This window comes from Schistocerca cancellata, chromosome 1 (assembly GCF_023864275.1).
Source record: "Schistocerca cancellata isolate TAMUIC-IGC-003103 chromosome 1, iqSchCanc2.1, whole genome shotgun sequence".
NCBI lineage: Eukaryota > Metazoa > Arthropoda > Insecta > Orthoptera > Acrididae > Schistocerca > Schistocerca cancellata.
Window position 1 is genome coordinate 473,743,735 of NC_064626.1, and position 19,930 is coordinate 473,763,664.

Consider the following 19,930-nt stretch of genomic DNA (forward strand, 5'->3'; position numbering starts at 1 on the left):
CAGAATGCCAGGTTGCTGTCAGGTGCATCATATTGAAAACAAAACAGCAGCTTGCAGCAAAGAAACCAGATATAAGATGGAACATATCAGGACATTTCTAGTGTGAACAGACTGCAGACAGGGTATCTACAACCAATCATTGAAGGTGGAGGTAGAGGGTATAAGTATTGTACCTGTTCATTCAACTATCAGGCTCAATTACCACCTAATAAAGATAAGTCACACTGTTGAAATATAGTGCATGGCTGACTGATATCTGGCAGCACCTCTGTTACCCTAAGAAGTCAACCAAAATCAAATTAAATTTTTTCTTCACACTCTAAAGATTCTCATGTACTTAACAGTGACTGTTATTAAGAAATACTACTATTTGTCAAAGTAGAATTTATTGTACCATCAGCCACTTTTCCTTACTTATTTTGTTTTTTTCTTTGACTATTGAACATTCACGCAGAGATACATACTGGATGATTATATGTGGGTTTCACTAAGCTATATGAGTGTGACAAATTCTGTGGGAATTCAGGAGTAAGTAAGAAACATGTATTATTTTTTTTGTTTTTTCAAAAAAAAAAAAAATATCCTGGCCCGAGATACAGGCCTCCAAAGGTGACACTGCAAACACCATTTCGAAGATGCAAATTTTGTAAAAAAATTTAAAATTCTTTATCTCTGTAACACTTCTAGATATTTTGTTACAGTTTTTTATTTGAAAGATAATTCTTTGTGATTACAATGGTGTACTCCGTTTGGACATACAAGGTGTGATTTGGAAGTTTCAAGACTGATTAATTTCTGAGTAGGAGTGATTCACAAGGAGTTTGTTGCTCGTGATCAGAATGTCACTGGTGACTTTTATGCTGAAGTGCTCCGCCGCTTCAGGGATAGAGTTCTCCGCGTCCGCCCAGCGATCAAGGGCGATTGGATTCTCCACCACGACAATGCACCCACTCACACGTCGCATGCCGTTGCCGAAGTTTTGGTCAAGTTCAACGTGACAACACTGCCGCAGCCACCCTACAGCTCTGACTTCGCTCCAAGTGACTTTTTCCACTTCCCCCAAATCAAGAAAGGCCTAAAAGGGAACGGATTCGACGCCGTCCAGCAGGCTTCAATGAGGGCCCTTGACAGCATGACACCTGAGGCCTTCCAGAAGGGCTACGAACAGTGGAAGACGCGCTGTCAGCGCTGTGTTGAAGTTGAAGGATCATATTTTGAAGAATTTTAGTCCCCTGTACTTAAATGTCCAATAAATGTCTAGTTCTGAGTTAAGTCTTGAAACTTTTGAATCACATCCTGTATCTGTCAAAGATCTTTTACTGTTGCCTTTTGAATTTTTTAAATAATTCACAGTTTTTTTTCCCCAAAAATGCCAACCCAGAAAAGTTTTTTTTTTTTTCCCCCCCCCTCGTGATTAATACAATGTAGTACTGTATTCTCTGTAAAGGAGAGCTTCCACTTTTAAGTTAGAGAGGTTTCATTATTTAAAAAATCATGTTTTTTAGCTTTCAATGGTAATGTATGTCTTCGCTGAAGTTGTTTCTTATTAATTTCTTTGTTACAATGTTTATTTCTATTGTCTGTGTTGCAGTTATTTCTTATCACTTTCTTTGTTGCAGTTATTTCTTTACACTTTCATTGTTGCAGATATTTCTTACACTTTGTTGTAGTTTCTTTGTCGTGGTTGTTCATTGCAGGTTTATGTATTGAATGTGTTCAGTGCTAATCTGTTTACTGAAGGGGCTTCTAAGAACTCTTAAGACCATCCAGTGAGTTTTGTGTTTTCGTGAGGAATTTGCCAGTTGACATTGTTGCAGTGTGTTTTGTGAAAAGGACTGTTTAAAATGTGTTATGACTGGGGCCACAGGAGAGTGAAGTGTGCTGACTATTTGCGTATCCATAAAAGAGTGATATATAATGCAAACAAAAAACATACTTTGTTCAGATTGGGAATGAGTGTTAGCATTTGAAGACTCTGTTTCAAAGTGAAGATGTTTCCAGTGATGACTTTTTGTGTTCTAAATGTTTTGACAGGTTAACAACAGTGACAGTATCTGAACAAGGTGAAGCCTCCCATGGTGCAGATTTTGCATCAATAGAGGAAGAATTAAATAACCTGAATCAGTCAGCTACAGAGGTAGGTGTTAGTCCTGTTAAGAAACTCTGCTCAGTGAAGTTGAATTATGAGCTCTATGCATCAAGAAAGCCCTGAGAAATTACTAAAGCTATGGATGAATACACTACAGCAAAACCGACCACACTCTTCAAAGTAGAAATTCCATCTTCAGAAGAAAATGAACCAAAACACTCTTGCACCTCTTTCTAGGAATTTTACACAAATATCAATTCAGCTGTTGAATATTGTGCATCCTACAATGAAAAGGTGCAAGTTTTAATTATTAGTCCAGAGACATTTTCAAAGAAAACAAGAACCACATTCCATCAGTATCAAAGTACATGGTAGACAAATCAAGAAATGTGGGATCTACAGTATAAAAGAAGTCTTTGGAGACCAGATCCCTATTACGGTCATCCTGTAGAAGCAGCTCGAGTTAAAATCGTGCAGTCGTTTTATCTGGAAAATAAATGGGACTGTTCTCACCAGAGTGCCAACAAAAAAACACTATAACTGTAACAGTTGAAGGTCAAAAAGTTGTGAAAATGAGGAGGTGCAGGACTCGCAGTATTAAAGAAACTTTTGCAGTTTACAGGAGCAACTAAACTAGTTCATATATTTGAAGATCAAAATTGTATACACCACAACCTAAGTGGGTAGTTCCACATCCACATAGAGCTGTCTGGTTTTGTGTGTACTGTGCAAATTTTGAATTGTGTGTGGTAACTTTGAAGAACTTACTGGAACACATGACATATGACACCCTGGTTGGGCGTATGAAGTCATTGGTAGCCTGTGACATAAAGCGAGAGACTTGTTTACTTCAAGTATGTGGTGACTGCCCTGGAAAGGGAGGACTGTACTTACAGACACTTGGCCTGGAAGACTTAACAGATAACTGTGCAGAAATTACATATGCAACATGGGAGGAAAATAAATGAATTAAGAAAATGTTGCCTTTGACAGTTTTTATTGATGAACTTGGTAAATGGTCATTAAAATCAGTAACACAGCAGCATCTGAAGAAATTGCAACAATAACACATTGCAGAAGAGAAAGGATGTGTACAGGCTGAAAAACTATGTTTAGTGCTTCACTGTGATTTTGCTGAGAACTGGTCTGTAATTCTCCCACAAGAAGTAAAAGGGTATCATTGGAGTAATGACCAGGTTTCAATTTTCACAGGAGTGACATATTTTCGAAACAAGATCACAAGTGTCACAGTTATAAGTGATGACACAAGACATGACTCAGCACATGCTTTGCTAGCTATGTGCAAAATTCTTCAAATGCAAACAGGGGCAGAGAAGATAATCATTCTTTCTGGTGGTGCTCCTAGTCATTTTAAAAATTGTTACCAGCTGTTTGAATTGAGTAAGTCACTTGTGCCAACTGATTGGATATACAGTGATACTGGTCACGGGAAGGGGCCTTTGTGATAGTGTAGGAGGCCTGCTGAAGCACCATGCTACAAAACGTAATCTTTCCAGACCAAATACAGCTGCAATTCAGAATGCCGAGGATGTTACGAGAGTTGTGCAATCCACAGCCCTCATTTGTTTGCCCAAAGAGGAAATCAAAGAATTCCATGAGCAGAAAAAGGGAGAATGTTCCAAACAAACTACTCTTGTGATAGGAAATAAGAAGACACATTTTTGGTAAGTGATAGGTGAACTCATATTGCACGCACCTTAAAGAGCGAGAAAGAAAAAATTGCGTTTGTTCGGTCAACACCTCAGAAACAGCAGGATAAAATTCGGATTCACAACCTGAGAATGGGGCACTCAACTGCGCAGTCATCAGTGTGGGATGTTTGACGCATGTGTGTATGATTGTGACTGGTGGATTGCAGATATTATAGACATCACTTATGAGCTAAGCGAAATTGTAGTGAACTTTATGCTACCATATGGACCAGCTGCTGGATATGAGTTTCCAGCTGAAGGAAAGCAGCAAAGCCACCAGCGCTCACTTCATGTTCACAATGTTTCGAAGTGTGTAAGTGCTCCAGTTCCTATTGGTTCAACAGGAAGGCATCACTCTATATCAAAGGAAGATACTGAAGCAGTGGAAAACATTTGTAGCTCATTGGCTGGCCAATTTCAGCAGTGGAAAACATTTGTAGCTCATTGGCTGGCCAATTTCAGTACAAAACAGAGTGGACAGAAGTTGTATAAATTGAAATTTTTAGGTCTTTGGACCATTCACATACATTTGGGAACCATTTAAAATGCTTGAAAAAATGAGTCTCTTACTCATCTTTCAAAACTAAAATTATGTTAAATAAATCTAGATTTTGATTTTTTTTATGAGCCTGTTATGTGATAATAAAACAGCTTTTATATATGGCAGAAATTGCAGTTGTTTATAAAACCTGTCCAACCTAAAAGTGGAAGCTCTCATTTTCAGGGAATGTAGAACTATATGATACTAATCAACAGAAAAAAATCAAAATTTATGGATTGGCATTTTTGAAAAAAAAAAGAAAAGAAAAATTTTCCATAAATTATAAAGGAAGTTCAGAACGCTATAGTAAAATTACTTTGACAGATAAGTCCAAATGAAGGATTTCTTTGTAATTATAAAGCAGTTACCTTTAAAATAAAAAAAAACAACAAAATATCTAGAACTGTTCCAGAGATACGGCATTTTAAATTTTTTTCCAAAATTCGCATCTTCAAAATGGTACGTGCAGTATCATCTTTGGAGGGCTGTATCTTGGAGCAGAAATTTTTTGTAGAGAAAACAAAAAGATACATGTTCCTTACTTAGTCCTTCATTTTAACATATGCTAAAGTCAATAACATCCAAGACTATGAAGGTAAGATTCTTTCCTAGTCTGCCTGAATTGATATGGACTATGCCAACACTGTCTTTTATTCTTCTACCAAATTGAAACTATATACTTTTTACTGTGGTATTGGAAACAGCCTTCAGAGAAGAGATCAATGATGTTACATGTAGAACTTGATCAAATAATAGGTAAGTGCTGCAAACGCCTGTTACTTCATCAGGAGGTAACTTCTGGCTTATTGTACCAAATGTAAGCAGACATACACCTCAGGTATGGTTTGTGTGTTTATAATTTTGACTGTCATATCAAGTGCTCAAAATTATGATCCTGAGTGTTGGTATATGCCATAAAGCAGTTCTGAATAGACAAGAGGCCTACTGTACATTAAATTTCATCTGAACTCGCCCATTTTCCAGGTTGCCTTTTTTTCCTTGTAGGAGTATTGTTCTAATTTTTCCGCAGATAAATATCCAGAGAGAGGTCTAGTGAACTTGCCGATCATTTTGTATTTCCCGAATGACGGAACTGACAATGTACTAATGTTCTGTTTAAAACATCTGTAATTGTCTGTGGGGAACAGGCAGTACATCCTTTGTGTTGGTATCACATGCATTGCTTTATGTCCTGTAATGATACATACAACTCCTTGGGAGTCTGATGTATCCCTATGTTTTTTTGGGGTTGGGGGGGGGGGGGGGCTGGGAGGGAGGTTGTCTGAGCTACATTATTTTCATGAAAGTACTTCACCACAAAAAAATGGTTTTCTATCTCTTATGTAGTTTCTTCTGGTACACTTTCCTCACCATATTCTTCACTTTTAACCACTCTTTATCGTCTACGTGGAATGTCTTACAAAGATCAAATTTTTGGTTAACTTCAAGGAATAAACAGTTATCCCTTTAGTTACTTCATCTTCCTCGTTCTTATCTGTTTACTTCCATGTATTTCTTCTCATATTCTCTTATTGTTTCTCTCTTAAATTTCCAACGCACTCTGTGTTTTGCATCCTGGCACAGTTACCACTAATGCAATGTAGCTGTTGCTCCAAATGTGGGTTGTTAGTTATGTATAATAGTAGTTTGACTGTGTACTTCACATGTTGATCATCTGGACTCCATCACCAAAGCTGATTTACTGCTCTAAGTTAAAAAAAAAAAAGACGACAACGTCCTCTACAACACATTTCAAGAGTAAACATTCTGTGCCAGTTTTAGTGTAACATTTGATATGTCTTCCTATCCTTTCAATAAGTTGACACCTCATAATAATATAATGTGTTGTTACTTCAGTTTACCCCCCCCCCCCCCTCTCTCCTGCAGGTTCGATGATTAGAATAGGCCCGAGGTATTCCTGCCTGTCGTAAGAGGCTACTAAAACGAATCTCACACATTTCGGGCTTTATGTGATGGTCCCCTGTCAGGTTTAATCTCTATCTTTCTAATTTTTCCTGAAGAGTGAGCCAATTGGGGAAGGGCGCATCGTGTCCATCGTGCATTGAGATTAGCCCACTTTTTCATCGTCGCCTTTTAGTTCCGCTCATTCTCCATCTCACCACATATATCACGGAGTAGATGCCCATCTCCCTGAGGCATTGGGACTCGCTGCAAGGGCCACCTGGCAGGATGGCCCTTGCCGAGGCTGGGTGGTGCCCGTGGGGAGGGCCCCTGGTCAGAGTGGGTGGCATCAGGGTGGATGACACGCCATGAAGCATAGTACGTCATCTCTTGTTGGTGGTCCGCCGCCAGCAGTCTCTTAAGTGGGCAAAGTCTAACTTCAGTGCTAAGAAATATGACCCCAAATCGTTCCCCTCCCTGGCCACCCCATGGGGGGAATGCCAGGCTAAGGATGGCAGTGAAGCTTATTCGCCCTGGTACCTCGTATGTTTTTTGTTGAGTATTTGGAGGGCAAGTTTGAGGAGGTGGAGGGCTTGTCCAAAATGCACTCTGTGTCAGTCTTGATAAAAACAGCATCCTCTGCCCAGTCATGGGCATTATTCGCTTGTGACAAGTTGAGGGATGTTTTTGTTACCATCACGCCCCATAACAGCTTAAATATGGTCCAGGGTATTATATTCCACAGGGACCTACTTTTCAGTCTGACGATGGGCAGGTGCATCAATTTATAGCTGCGAGGTGTTCATTTCGTCCAGTGTTTCCGTAGAGGTCTGAGGGATAATCAGGTTGCCACCGGTGCCTTCATCTAGGCCGTCGAGGGTGACATATTGCCCGAGAAGGTTAAGTTGATGGTCTGCCGCTGTGACGTCAAGCCATACATCCCTCCCCCCTGTGGTACTTTAAGTGCTGGAAGTTTGGCCATGTGTCATGCCACTGGACTTCCAGCATCACATATTGAGATTGTGGACGTCCATCACATCCCAATACTCCATGCGCCTCCCCTCCCATCGGTGTCATCTGCGGAGAGCATGATTCACCTTACTCGCCAGACTGCAGGATTTTACAGAAAGAGAAGAAAATTGTGGAATATAAGACCCTGGGCCGACTGACCTATACTGAGGCTAAGAGGAAATTTGAGCGCCTACATCCTGTGGCTACAACCTCCTCTTATGCTGCCACTATTAGAACAGTTGTCACCCCATCAGTTCCTTGCATTCCTGTCGCCTCTCAGAACCAGAAGACTACACCTGCCCCTTTGATGGTGGGGGGCACTTCCCTCCCTGTTGCTTCTGCACCACCGCAGCACCTACTTCGGGAGCAACACCCTCCCAACCATCGGGGATATCAGTCCCCACTTCTGAGCTGGAGAAGCGTAAGTCTTCTTCGGCTCCTCTCGCTAGGAAGGGGTCCCTTGGGTCACTCCCTTTCCAAGTTTCTGCCAGTGGAAAAGATGACACTCGCCAGTGGCTGAAGAGCCCAAAAGCAGCTGGTTGTAGGGCTTCACGCTCAACCTCAGTCCCAGAGACTGAATCAGTGAAGTCCTCCCAGCCAGGGAAACCCAAGGAGCAGCGAGAGAAATCCAAAACAAAGGTCCCCCTCTGCATCTGCGGATGAAGTGGAGATTCTGACATCCGCTGAGGACCTAGATCTCGCCGGACCCTCAGACACAATGGATATAGACTGCTCAGGCAGAAAGTCGGTAGCAGCAGGTGACCCTGAGGCATAAACTGCCTTATCGAATGTTCTGTGCCTTCCCAGTCTCACGATGACGAGACCCTTCAGAGGAATTGCGGCGGTTTTTTCCACCGCCTGGCTCATCTATGGCAACTGTTAAGCTCTACACCTGCTTTTTGCATTGCCGTCCGGGAAACCTGGTTCCCGGCAATGGGGACCCTTGCCCTTCACCGTCTAAGGGATACTACAGGAAGCACGGTGACTATAATCAAGTGTCAGGTGAGTTTGCGTTTTATGTCCTCAACTCAGTCTGTAGTGAAACTGTGTCCCTTCAAACCCCTCTTGAAGCTGTGGCTGTCAGAATAGTATGACGCAGGAAATAACTGTCTGCAGTGTATATATTCCTCCAGATGGTGCAGTACCCCTGAATGTATTAGCTGCACTGATTGATCAACTCCTTAAACCTTTCCTACTTTTGGGAGATTTTAACGCCCCTAACCCCTTGTGGGGTAGCACTGTGCTTACTGGCCAAGGCAGAGATGTTGAAACTTTACTGTCTCAGTTCGACCTCTCCCTCTTAAATACTGGGACCGCCACACATTTCAGTGTGGCTCATGGTCATTACTCAGCCATTGATTTATCAATTTGCAGCCCAGGACTTCTCCCGTTTATCCACTGGAGAACACATGATGACCTGTGTGGTAGTGACCACTTCCCCATGTTCCTGTCACTGCCCCAGCATCAGGCCCATGGACGCCTGTCCGGGTGGGCTTTACACAAGGCAGACTGTGAAACTTTCAACTCTGCTGTCACCGTTGAATCTCCCCACTTGGTAACATCGATGTGATGGTTGAGCAGGTGACTACAGCAACTGTTTCTGTGGCAGAAAACACAATCCCTTGCTATTTACGGTGCCCCTGGCGAAAGGCAGTCCCTTGGTGGTCACCGAAAATTGCTGAAGCAATTACAGAGTGTTGGCGAGCTCTAAAATGGCATAAGCGGCACGCTTCCCTGAGCACCTCATAGCCTTTAAAGGCTCCGTGCCAGTGTTCACCAACTTACCAAACGACAGAAGCAGGAATGTTGGGAGAGATATGTCTCAACCATTGGGTACCATACGTCACCTTCCCAAGTCTGGGCAAAGATCAAACATGTTTTTTGGGTAACAGACCCCAACAGGCGTTCCCCATGTTACATAAATGGCGTGTTATCTACCGATGCAAATGCGATTGCCGAGCACTTTGCTGAGCACTATGCTTGAGCCTCTGTGTCGGAGAATTACCCCCCAGCCTTTTCCAGACACCAACACCTAGTTGCAGTGGTTTTTTTACGAAAAGTGTATGACACCAGCTGGTGACATCATATCCTTGCCACATAATATGAGTGGGGTCTCCGAGGCCTGCTGCCAATTTTTATCCAAAAATTTCCTGTCGCTTCTTACTTACCGTGTCCAAGTTGGTGCCTCCCATAGTTCTCCCCATATCCAGGAGAATGGGGTCCCACAGGGCTCTGTGTCTCTCTGTTTTTAGTGGCCATTAATGGTCTAGCAGCAGCTGTAGGGCCATCCGCCTCACCTTCTCTGTATGCAGACAAGTTCTGCATTTCGTACTGCTCCACCAGTACTGGTGTTGCTGAGCTGTGCTTACAGGGAGCCATCCACAAGGCACAGCATGGGCTCTAGCCCACAGTTTCCAGTTTTCGGCATGTGTTTTTCACTTCTGTCGGCGTCGTACCATTCATCCAAAACCAGAACTTTACCTTATTGACGATCCACTCACTGTAGTGGAGACCTATCAATTCTTAGGACTGGTTTTTGATGCCCAATTGACCTGGCTTCCTCACCTTCGCAGCTTAAGTGGAAGTGCTGGCAGCACCTCAATGCCCTCCGCTGCCTGAGCAACACCAACTGCGGTGCAGATCGCTCTACGCTGCTGCAGCTCAACAGAGCCCTTGTTTAATCCCGCCTTGGCTGTGGGAGTCTGGTTTATGGTTCAGCGGCACCCTAAGTGTTGCATTTACTCGAGCCAGTACACCACTGTGGCGTTCACCTAGTGACAGAAGCTTTTTAGAACAAATCCGGTGGCCGGCATCCTCATGGAGGCTGGAGTTCCTCCATTGCAGGTTAGGCGTGCACAACTGCTGGCGAGTTACATTGCACACGTTCATAGTTCTCCCGCACGTCCAAATCACCATCTCCTTTTCCCACCTATGGTGGTTCATCTCCCTCATTGGCGGCCTAGGTTGAGGCTTCCAGTTGCAGTTCGTGTTCGATCCCTTCTTTCCGAACTAGAGTCCTTGCTTTTACCAATATACTTGAGGTCCATTCACGTACACCTCCATGGTGTACACCTAGGCCGTAGCTTACCTGGACCTTTCACATGGCCCTAAGGACTCAGTTAACTCTGCGGCTCTCTGCTGCCATTTCCTCTCGATTCTTGACTTCTACCGAGGCCACGAAGTGTTTTACAGCGACTGCTCAATGGCTGATGCTCATGTCGGCTTCGCATACATCCATGGAGGACATATTGAACAGCATTCCTTGCCCGATGGCTACAGTGTTTTCACTGCCGAGCAGGTGGCTATATCTCGTGCTCTTGAGCACACCCGTTCATGCCCTGGGGAGTCATTTCATCTGTGTACTGACTCCTTGAGCAGTCTACAAGCTTTCAACCAGTGCTGCCCTCATCATCCTTTGGTAGCAACCATCCAGGAGTCCATCTATGCCCTGGAACAGTCCAGTCGTTCAGTGGTGTTTGTCTGGACCCCAGGTCACGTCGGAATCCCAGGCAATGAACTTGCCAACAGGCTACGCGGAAACTGCTTATGGAGATCAGCTTTTCTGCAACTGATTTGCATTCAGTTCTACGCTACAAGGTTTTGCGGTTTTGGGAGACGAAATGGCATAATCTCAGCATGCACAACAAACTGCATGCCATTAAGGAGACTACAATGTGTGGCAGTCCTCCATGCAGGCCTCTCGCAGGGACTCTGTGGTTCTCTGCCAGCTCCGCATTGGCCACGCTTGGGTGACACATGGCTACCTCCTGCACTGTGATGACCCACCTCAGTGTCGGTGAAGTGCCCAGCTGACAGTGGCCCATACCTTGGTGAGCTGTCCTCCTTTGGCTGCCCTGCAATGGACTCTATTACTATTACCGGACTCGTTGTCATTAATTTTAGCTGTCAACACCTCATCAGCTAATTCAGCACGAGGCGGAGGGTCAATGTGGAGGCTGGCCGTGTGGCATCGCCCGCTCTGCCTGTGAGTGGACATGTGGCTGCTCCTTCAGCAAGGTCCGAGCAGGCACACGGGGGGAGGGGTTTATTAGTTATTGGGAGCTCCAACGTTAGGCGGGTGATGGAGCCCCTTAGGGAAATAGCGGGAAGGTCAGGGAAGAAGGCCAGTGTTCACTCTGTCTGCTTGCCGGGGGGCCTCATCCGAGATGTGGAGGAGGCCCTACCGGCGGCGATAGAGAGCACTGGGTGCACCCGACTGCAAACTGTTGCTCATGTCGGCACCAATGACTCCTGCTGTCTGGGTTCAGAGGTCATCTTCAGTTCGTACAGGCGGTTGGCGGATTTGGTGAAGGCGGAAAGCCTCGCTCGCGGGGTGGAATCAGAGCTAACAATTTGTAGTATCGTTCCCAGAACCGATCGCGGTCCTCTGGTTTGGAGCCGAGTGGAAGGCTTAAACCAGAGGCTCAGACGATTCTGTGGAGATCTGGGGTGCAAATTTCTCGACCTCCGCTATCGGGTGGAGAAATGTAGGGTCCCCCTGAATAGGTCAGGCGTGCACTACACGCCGGAAGCGGCTACAAGGGTAGCGGAGTACGTGTGGAGTGCACATGGGGGTTTTTTAGGTTAGAGAATCCCCTCCCTAGGCCCGACAAGATGCCTCCTGAGACGCGGCAAGGTAGGAGTAGGCAAAATGCAACAGGGAATAACAATATTAATGTGCTAATAGTAAACTGCAGGAGCATCTATAGAAAGGTCCCAGAACTGCTCTCATTAATAAACGGTCACAATGCCCATATAGTACTAGGGACAGAAAGTTGGCTGAAACCAGACGTAAACAGTAATGAAATCCTAAACTCAGATTGGAATGTATACCGTAGAGACAGGCTGAACAGTGAAGGGGGAGGCGTGTTTATAGCGATAAGAAGTGCAATAGTATCGAAGGAAATTGACGGAGATCCGAAATGTGAAATGATTTGGGTGAAGGTCACGGTTAAAGCAGGCTCAGACATGGTAATTGGATGTCTCTATAGGCCCCCTGGCTCAACAGCTGTTGTGGCTGAGCACCTGAAGGATAATTTGGAAAATATTTCGAGTAGATTTCCCCACCATGTTATAGTTCTGGGTTGAGATTTTAATTTGCCAGATATAGACTGGGAGACTCAAACGTTCATAATGGGTGGCAGGGACAAAGAATCCTGTGAAATTTTTTAAAGTGCTTTATCTGAAAACTACCTCGAGCAGTTAAACAGAGAACCGACTCGTGGGTATAACATATTAGACCTTCTGGTGACAAACAGACCCGAACTATTTGAAAAAGTTAACGCAGAACAGGGAATCAGCGATCATAAAGCGGTTACGGCATCGATGATTTCAGCCGTAAATAGGAATATTAAAAAGGGTAGGAAGATTTTTCTGTTTAGAAAAAGTGACAAAAAGCAGATTTCAGAGTACCTGTTGGCTCAACACAAAAGTTTTGTCTCAAGTACAGATAGTGTTGAGGATCAGTGGACAAAGTTCAAAACCGTCGTACATTATGCGTTAGATGAGTATGTGCCAAGCAAGATCGTAAGAGATGGAAAAGAGCCACAGTGGTACAACAACCGAGTTAGAAAACTGCTGCGGAAGCTAAGGGAACTTCACAGCAAACATAAACATAGCCAAAGCCTTGCAGACAAACAAAAATTACGCGAAGCGAAATGTAGTATGAGGAGGGCTATGCGAGAGGCGTTCAATGAATTCGAAAGTAAAGTTCTATGTACTGACTTGGCAGAAAATCCTAAGAAATTTTGGTCTTATGTCAAAGCGGTAGGTGGATCAAAACAAAATGTCCAGACACTCTGTGACCAAAATGGTACTGAAACAGAGGATGACAGAATAAAGGCCGAAATACTAAATGTCTTTTTCCAAAGTTGTTTCACAGAGGAAGATTGCACTGTAGTTCCTTCTCTAGATTGTCGCACAGATGACAGAATGGTAGATATCGAAATAGACGACAGAGGGATAGAGAAACAATTAAAATCGCTCAAAAGAGGAAAGGCCTCTGGACCTGATGGGATACCAGTTCAATTTTACACAGAGTACGCGAAGGAACTTGCCCCCCTTCTTGCAGCGGTGTACCATAGGTCTCTAGAAGAGCGTAGCGTTCCAAAGGATTGGAAAAGGGCACAGGTCATCCCCGTTTTCAAGAAGGGACGTCGAACAGATGTGCAGAACTATAGACCTATATCTCTAACGTCGATCAGTTGCAGAATTTTGGAACACGTATTGTGTTCGAGTATAATGACTTTTCTGGAGACTAGAAATCTACTCTGTAGGAATCAGCATGGGTTTCGAAAAAGACGGTCATGTGAAACCCAGCTCGCGCTATTTGTCCACGAGACTCAGAGGGCCATAGACACGGGTTCACAGGTAGATGCTGTGTTTCTTGACTTCCGCAAGGCGTTCGATACAGTTCCCCACAGTCGTTTAATGAACAAAGTAAGAGCATATGGACTATCAGACCAATTGTGTGATTGGATTGAGGAGTTCCTAGATAACAGGACGCAGCATGTTATTCTCAATGGAGAGAAGTCTTCCGAAGTAAGAGTGATTTCAGGTGTGCCGCAGGGGAGTGTCATAGGACCGCTGCCATTCACAATATACATAAATGACCTTGTGGATGACATCGGAAGTTCACTGAGGCTTTTTGCAGATGATGCTGTGGTGTACCGAGAGGTTGTAACAATGGAAAATTGTACTGAAATGCAGGAGGATCTGCAGCGAATTGACGCATGGTGCAGGGAATGGCAATTGAATCTCAATGTAGACAAGTGTAATGTGCTGCGAATATACAGAAAGATAGATCCTTTATCATTTAGCTACAAAATAGCAGGTCAGCAACTGGAAGCAGTTAATACCATAAATTATCTGGGAGTACGCATTAGGAGTGATTTAAAATGGAATGATCATATAATGTTGATCGTCAGTAAAGCAGATGCCAGACTGAGATTCATTGGAAGAATCCTAAGGAAATGCAATCCGAAAACAAAGGAAGTAGGTTACAGTACGCTTGTTCGCCCACTGCTTGAATACTGCTCAGCAGTGTGGGATCCGTACCAGATAGGGTTGATAGAAGAGATAGAGAAGATCCAACGGAGAGCAGCGCGCTTCGTTACAGGATCATTTAGTAATCGCGAAAGCGTTACGGAGATGATAGATAAACTCCAGTGGAAGACTCTGCAGGAGAGACGCTCAGTAGCTCGGTACGGGCTTTTATTGAAGTTTCGAGAACATACCTTCACCGAAGAGTCAAGCAGTATATTGCTCCCTCCTACGTATATCTCGCGAAGAGACCATGAGGATAAAATCAGAGAGATTAGAGCCCACACAGAGGCATACCGACAATCCTTCTTTCCACGAACAATACGAGACTGAATAGAAGGGAGAACCGATAGAGGTATTGAAGGCACCCTCCGCCACACACCGTCAGGAGGCTTGCGGAGTATGGATGTAGATGTAGATGTTTATACATGACGATGGGTTTTATCATTCTGTATAAGTTTCAGTGCATGTCCTTTGTCCCTGTGTGTTCTCCACTCTAATACCTTTAGGGTGGGTGTTTTAATGTGTCACAGAATGCCTGGCTTTTCCTTTTTATTCTCGTGGTCAGCCAGCCACGGCTATCTGCTCTCTTGTTTTACGCCTTCTACCTGTTTTGTGCTTATCTCTGTGTTTTTCTGTCCCTGTTTTGCCCATAGTAGTGTTCATTATCCTTCTGTCGTTCTTCTGTTCTTCTGTTCTTCCTTTCTCCTGTCATTGTGCTGTACGTCTCCTTTCTTTTCTTATTTCTCTTGTGAAATTACCTTGCAGTTTGGTCCCTCCCCCCCCCCCCCCCCCCCCTTTAAACCAACCAACTTTCAGTTTACATCATCATACTGCTTCACAGAAGTTTCTCTAGCTTTCTTTACAACTTGCATGTATTTTTATATTTTTGTGGGACAGGATGGTGATCTACAGAATACTTATTGCTGTGTCCAGACGGGTATTTCATCTTATTAAATCACTGCAATTACCATCTTATGCTGAAGTCATGTGTAGTCCTTCAGTATGGCTCTGTATGTGGACAATGAAATAAGAGCAACATGCAGTTTGTGACTGTTTATAGTAGGCATATTATTTTATGTTTTTATTTTCTTACTGCGTAATTTTCTTTTGTTGAGAGTGCCATTCATTGGTAAGATGATGTAGGGACATGTCTCACTCCTGTGAACTGCTATGTATCACTACAGGCCAGACTTGTCTACTGAAAACTGCTGCAGCATATATGTTAGGAACTGTAGATACTGGGTGCTATTTTTAGAATCCTATCAGTAAAGCTGGGATTAAGGTTGCAATTCTTGAAAACCCTACACTACACATTGACAGACCAAAGTAAATTTTTATTTGCTTTTATCAGCAAGTGTGGATTTGGAACTGATCAGTAACACATATAGCAAAGATTGATTTACCCATGGTTTGTCAACAACACATAATCCATAGTCTTTCATATGAATCCTACAGCACTTGGAGTTCTCATAGATGCAATTAGAAGAACTGTAACTGATTTTGAAAGTGATTCCCAAGAAACTGTTGATAAAGTGAAATGTGTGAAGAATGAAATGTGTTGGAATGTAGTGTTCACAGAACACTCATTTGGTTGACACAACTTGCAGATTCAAGCAACCTCATAGTGAGATGTGGTTTATATGTTGCCACTGCTAAACCTTGAATTACATTTTTCTTATCAGATGTCATTCATTTTCATTGGCATATTTTCTTTCTCCCACTACCTATTTTTCAAAATATTTTTGTAATGTTTTCGAAGGTAGATTGTGATGGGGTTGGCACCATCAAGTTAGATTGTAGCATACAACCACTGCTCTAACAAAAGCTGCACTTTTTTGACTGTAGTATACATTTTGAAAGTCTGAATAGCTTCACGAGTAAGTGGTCAGATAGCTACAACAGAGCACAGACTGATAGACTAGAGGTAAACATGTGAACCTACTTGAGCTATGTGTTTGCTTACATTTGATACAGTAGGACAGAAGTTTGTGGGACCTTATCTCCCAACAATAGGACAGTGGTTTGTGTCATCATTACTATTTGATCCACTCCCACCTGTATTATGTTGTTGAAGTCCTCTCTGTAGACACTTCATAGTGCCACAGAAAAAGTATTAGATCCATTAAAGGAAGGCAACATTCGTGTCATAATTTGGCAGCTGTAAATACTAAAAATTATTTGCACACATCAGAAAATTCGCTACATTGCCATTAGTAAATTAGCAAAAACTACACCCCAATGTATATACTTGCTCTGGATGATTTTGGTTGAGTTGTCTTAGCTGCCTCATCCTGTCTACAAATGTGTATAGACTTGGTTTGAATTGGACAAGTGTTGGGCAGGAAATCAACCGTGGCACTTTTAGTGAAACTGCGTCAGTGTTTACTTTAATGACTTAATGAAACCACAGAAGTCCAAGATTGGTGATCTGGACAGGGGTCTGAACCCTACTTCATCCAAATGTGAGTGAAGTACATTAACACTACGTCTCCTTGATAGGTATTTTCATCGTAAGAGAAACAACCATTGATGTCACCCACAACCAGAGACTAAAGACATGCCAGGTACAATTGCATTACTTCAGTATAACATATTTTTGTTCTATTACATTGCTTAACAGAATCACACAAACTTGTGCTAACACTACTTCGCTCATAACATTTCATTACTCTTCTTGTGTCAGACTCAACGTGCATGCACTTCTGCGACAGATTGGGGGGGAGGGGGGGTTGACGACACACCTATGGAGCATACTTAATGTAGAGGTGAGTGAGAAAGATCAGTGACAAGTAGTCTACTTTTAAATTTTAATGGCAGTGAAATGGATAGATTGAGGCAGAATCTGCATTTGAGATCACTAGCACAGAAGCAGACTCATTAAAACTATCACTTTGCATGTGCCCCATTGCCATGAAGCAATTTTAATTGACCAAAAGAATGGTGTTTTGAAAGATGTGATTTAGGAATTTGATTATTGTTTAATATAGGGGGCTGTCTGTATGTTTATATATGAATAGTATGTCATTTTTACAGGCTATATTTGTAGAGGAGCTTAAAGATTTACGTCATAATGATGCCTGGAATATTTGGCGCCCATTGGACATAATAATAACACTGACTCCTCAGCAAGGAAGTTCTGGTCGCCATGAAGTTCATGCTCAAGTTGATCTCCATGTCATTTGTTCGGAAAATTATCCCGAAGAGTGAGTATGATTTTGCCATCGATTTCACTGTTGAAGGAATGATTTTTGTGTTCTAGGTGATTTTTTTGTGTATTGTGTGTGTATAAGCAGCTCTTCAGTGTTTCAGTTTTCACCATTTTGCAGCTGCAATGGTACTGTCACTTGCACAAAGGGCAATAGTGTCCTTAATATATGAAATGTGATGCAAGCAAAGGGTGGGACAAAACGGGTTTACCATCTGAATATATGAAACATGATACAAGCAAAGGGTGGGACAGAACTGGTTTACCATCCTGCCATTTCTGCATCTGTAGTCTACAAATCTTCATGCAGTGTATGATGGAAGCTACATAGTGTTATGATTGTTCACCTCCAAATGCCATAACTAAGAGGACTATGAGGGAGACCCATTGTAGCTATGCCTCCATAAAACTTCAAATTTCTATCATCATGAAGATTACACAAGATGTGTAATGGAGGGAGTTACAGTTTTCTAGGTGATGTGTGTTGGAAATGAGCTCTTGATATTTTAAGAATAAATATTTATGTGGTAAAACACATTCTTCATCTAGCATCTGCACTGGTATTGACGATTCACACACCATTTGTAGCCAGGTTTCTGCTGCAGGGTATTTTTGGAAGCTTGTGGGTTGCATTCTGCTTTGTGTGATAATACAAATATTTGTTCGTGTTGTATCATAATTTGTTTGAGGTACTTTTTGGGCGATGTGTGGCAGATGGGGCTTGGCACAGCAAGTATGGCATAGAGCCTTAAACTCTTTAAGGACTGTGTAAGGGCCACCTCGGAACAAGCAACATAGAAAATTACCAATGAAGAATGTGCAACAATGGAATTATGAACATCTTTTTTATAATATTGTTTTTAGAGAGTGTTCAGAATACTTACACAATCAAATCATATGTGTACAAGTTTATGTAATAAATGTGTGCGAGTTCGAAGTTAGGAGAGCTCATTCAGTATAAACCTTCTTTATTCGACATGACTTTCATTCAAGAAGTTGCCGGTGTCTTGGTAGCATGTGTGTTCATCTAGGCAGTGAGCTAGTATTGTGGCATAACTCCCAGCAGCATGCTTGGCTCTGCAGCAGTGCTTCTGTATGTTAGGATGTTAGGCAGCAGTGTGCTGCTTCAGTGGAAGGGTTGCAGCTGCTGGGGTGTTTGTGCTGACACATCAAAGGTGTACCTGTGAGCTGGCAAGCTTACATATTAGGAGCCATGAACAGGTCAGGCATGCGGATGCCATGTGCTGACTGGAGAACCCTTCGGAGTTGCCTGGAGTGCCACATGAAGTCAACCCATAGGTGGTATTCTCTTGATGACACCAGCTCGAGGCCCAAAACCGTCAAGTTTAGTGGTGGCTTGTAGACCAGCAGCTAACTGATTGGTGCTGTTATCGGAAGCCCCAGAACCAGTTGCAGCACAGGTGTTGCTCAGGGCTGAGTGGCAACTATTTATGGTTCCTCTGGCCAGGTGTGTTTTGACAGGAACCTACCTCAGCTTGTGTATCTGGCTGAAGAAGTACATTGTGCCAAATGTGGAAACCCAGCCCACTCATACAGCAGACTGCGTTATTGTGTTGTGCTGTGTCAGTGAGAGGCTTCTCAGTAGCAAAATCATAAAACAATAGTTGTGATGTAGTTTGCTTTCATTTTATTATTCATTGACTATTCTTCAGAGTGCTGCGGGAAAATCCCAGGAATTTTTTCATCTGGGAGAAAACTGGGAAAAAACTCAGGAATTTTTTAGAATTCTGGAAAATTTTCATTGTTTTAGGCTTCAGTTAAATTTTTGTAATTTTGACTGGTAAGAACTGATAAACATCAAAATGTATCAGACACTTTAGGATGAAAACTGTGAAATATTTCGTAACAACAAACTGCTGCTAACAAGACAGTGTGACGTCACACCTGTGTACATAAAGTTCGTTTGAGCAGTTGCTTGTGGGCTCATGCCTGTGCGTAGTTGTGTTGTGTACAGGCAGTATCTTCTCCTGTTTCTGGCAAAGTGTGGCTGTTAGCTGTATCAGCAGTAGCAACAAGCAGCCAGATGCCAGCCTGAAAAATTTTCCTGGCGCACCCAAGCTGCCAGATTGCTGCATGCATATAGCAGTCTGGTCTGTAGTAGAAGGGGGTTAATATCCATGTAAGCCGTGTTTACGTTTAGTGATTTTACTGTCTCCTCTTCGTTTTCACTTCTCATATCAAATGAAAACAAAACAGATTTCTGTGTGGTTTGGAGCAATTAAGTTAATTAAAATACATTCACATAATTACGGAAGGCTAACATGTATTATTAGTTTCAGTTTTTTAATTTTATTTCCACATTTTTGGCAGTCAATCGCCTTGCAGAAAAATGAAGTTATTTTTCTCAGTTTGCTAAATAAATGGGGCTTTAATCTTTTCCCCAAAGGCAGTCAATTTATTAGAAA

The 19,930-nt window shown here is 42.8% G+C and overlaps 1 protein-coding gene across 1 annotated transcript in view; it reads left to right on the plus strand.

Annotated features, from left to right (window-relative positions):
* Positions 1-19,930, plus strand: part of LOC126177132 (eIF-2-alpha kinase GCN2) — a 317,728-nt gene that overhangs the window by 13,900 nt on the left and 283,898 nt on the right. The window contains exon 3 of the mRNA XM_049924405.1: positions 17,333-17,502. Within this exon, the coding sequence (XP_049780362.1) occupies positions 17,333-17,502 (170 nt within the window). The remainder of the gene's footprint in view (positions 1-17,332; positions 17,503-19,930) is intronic.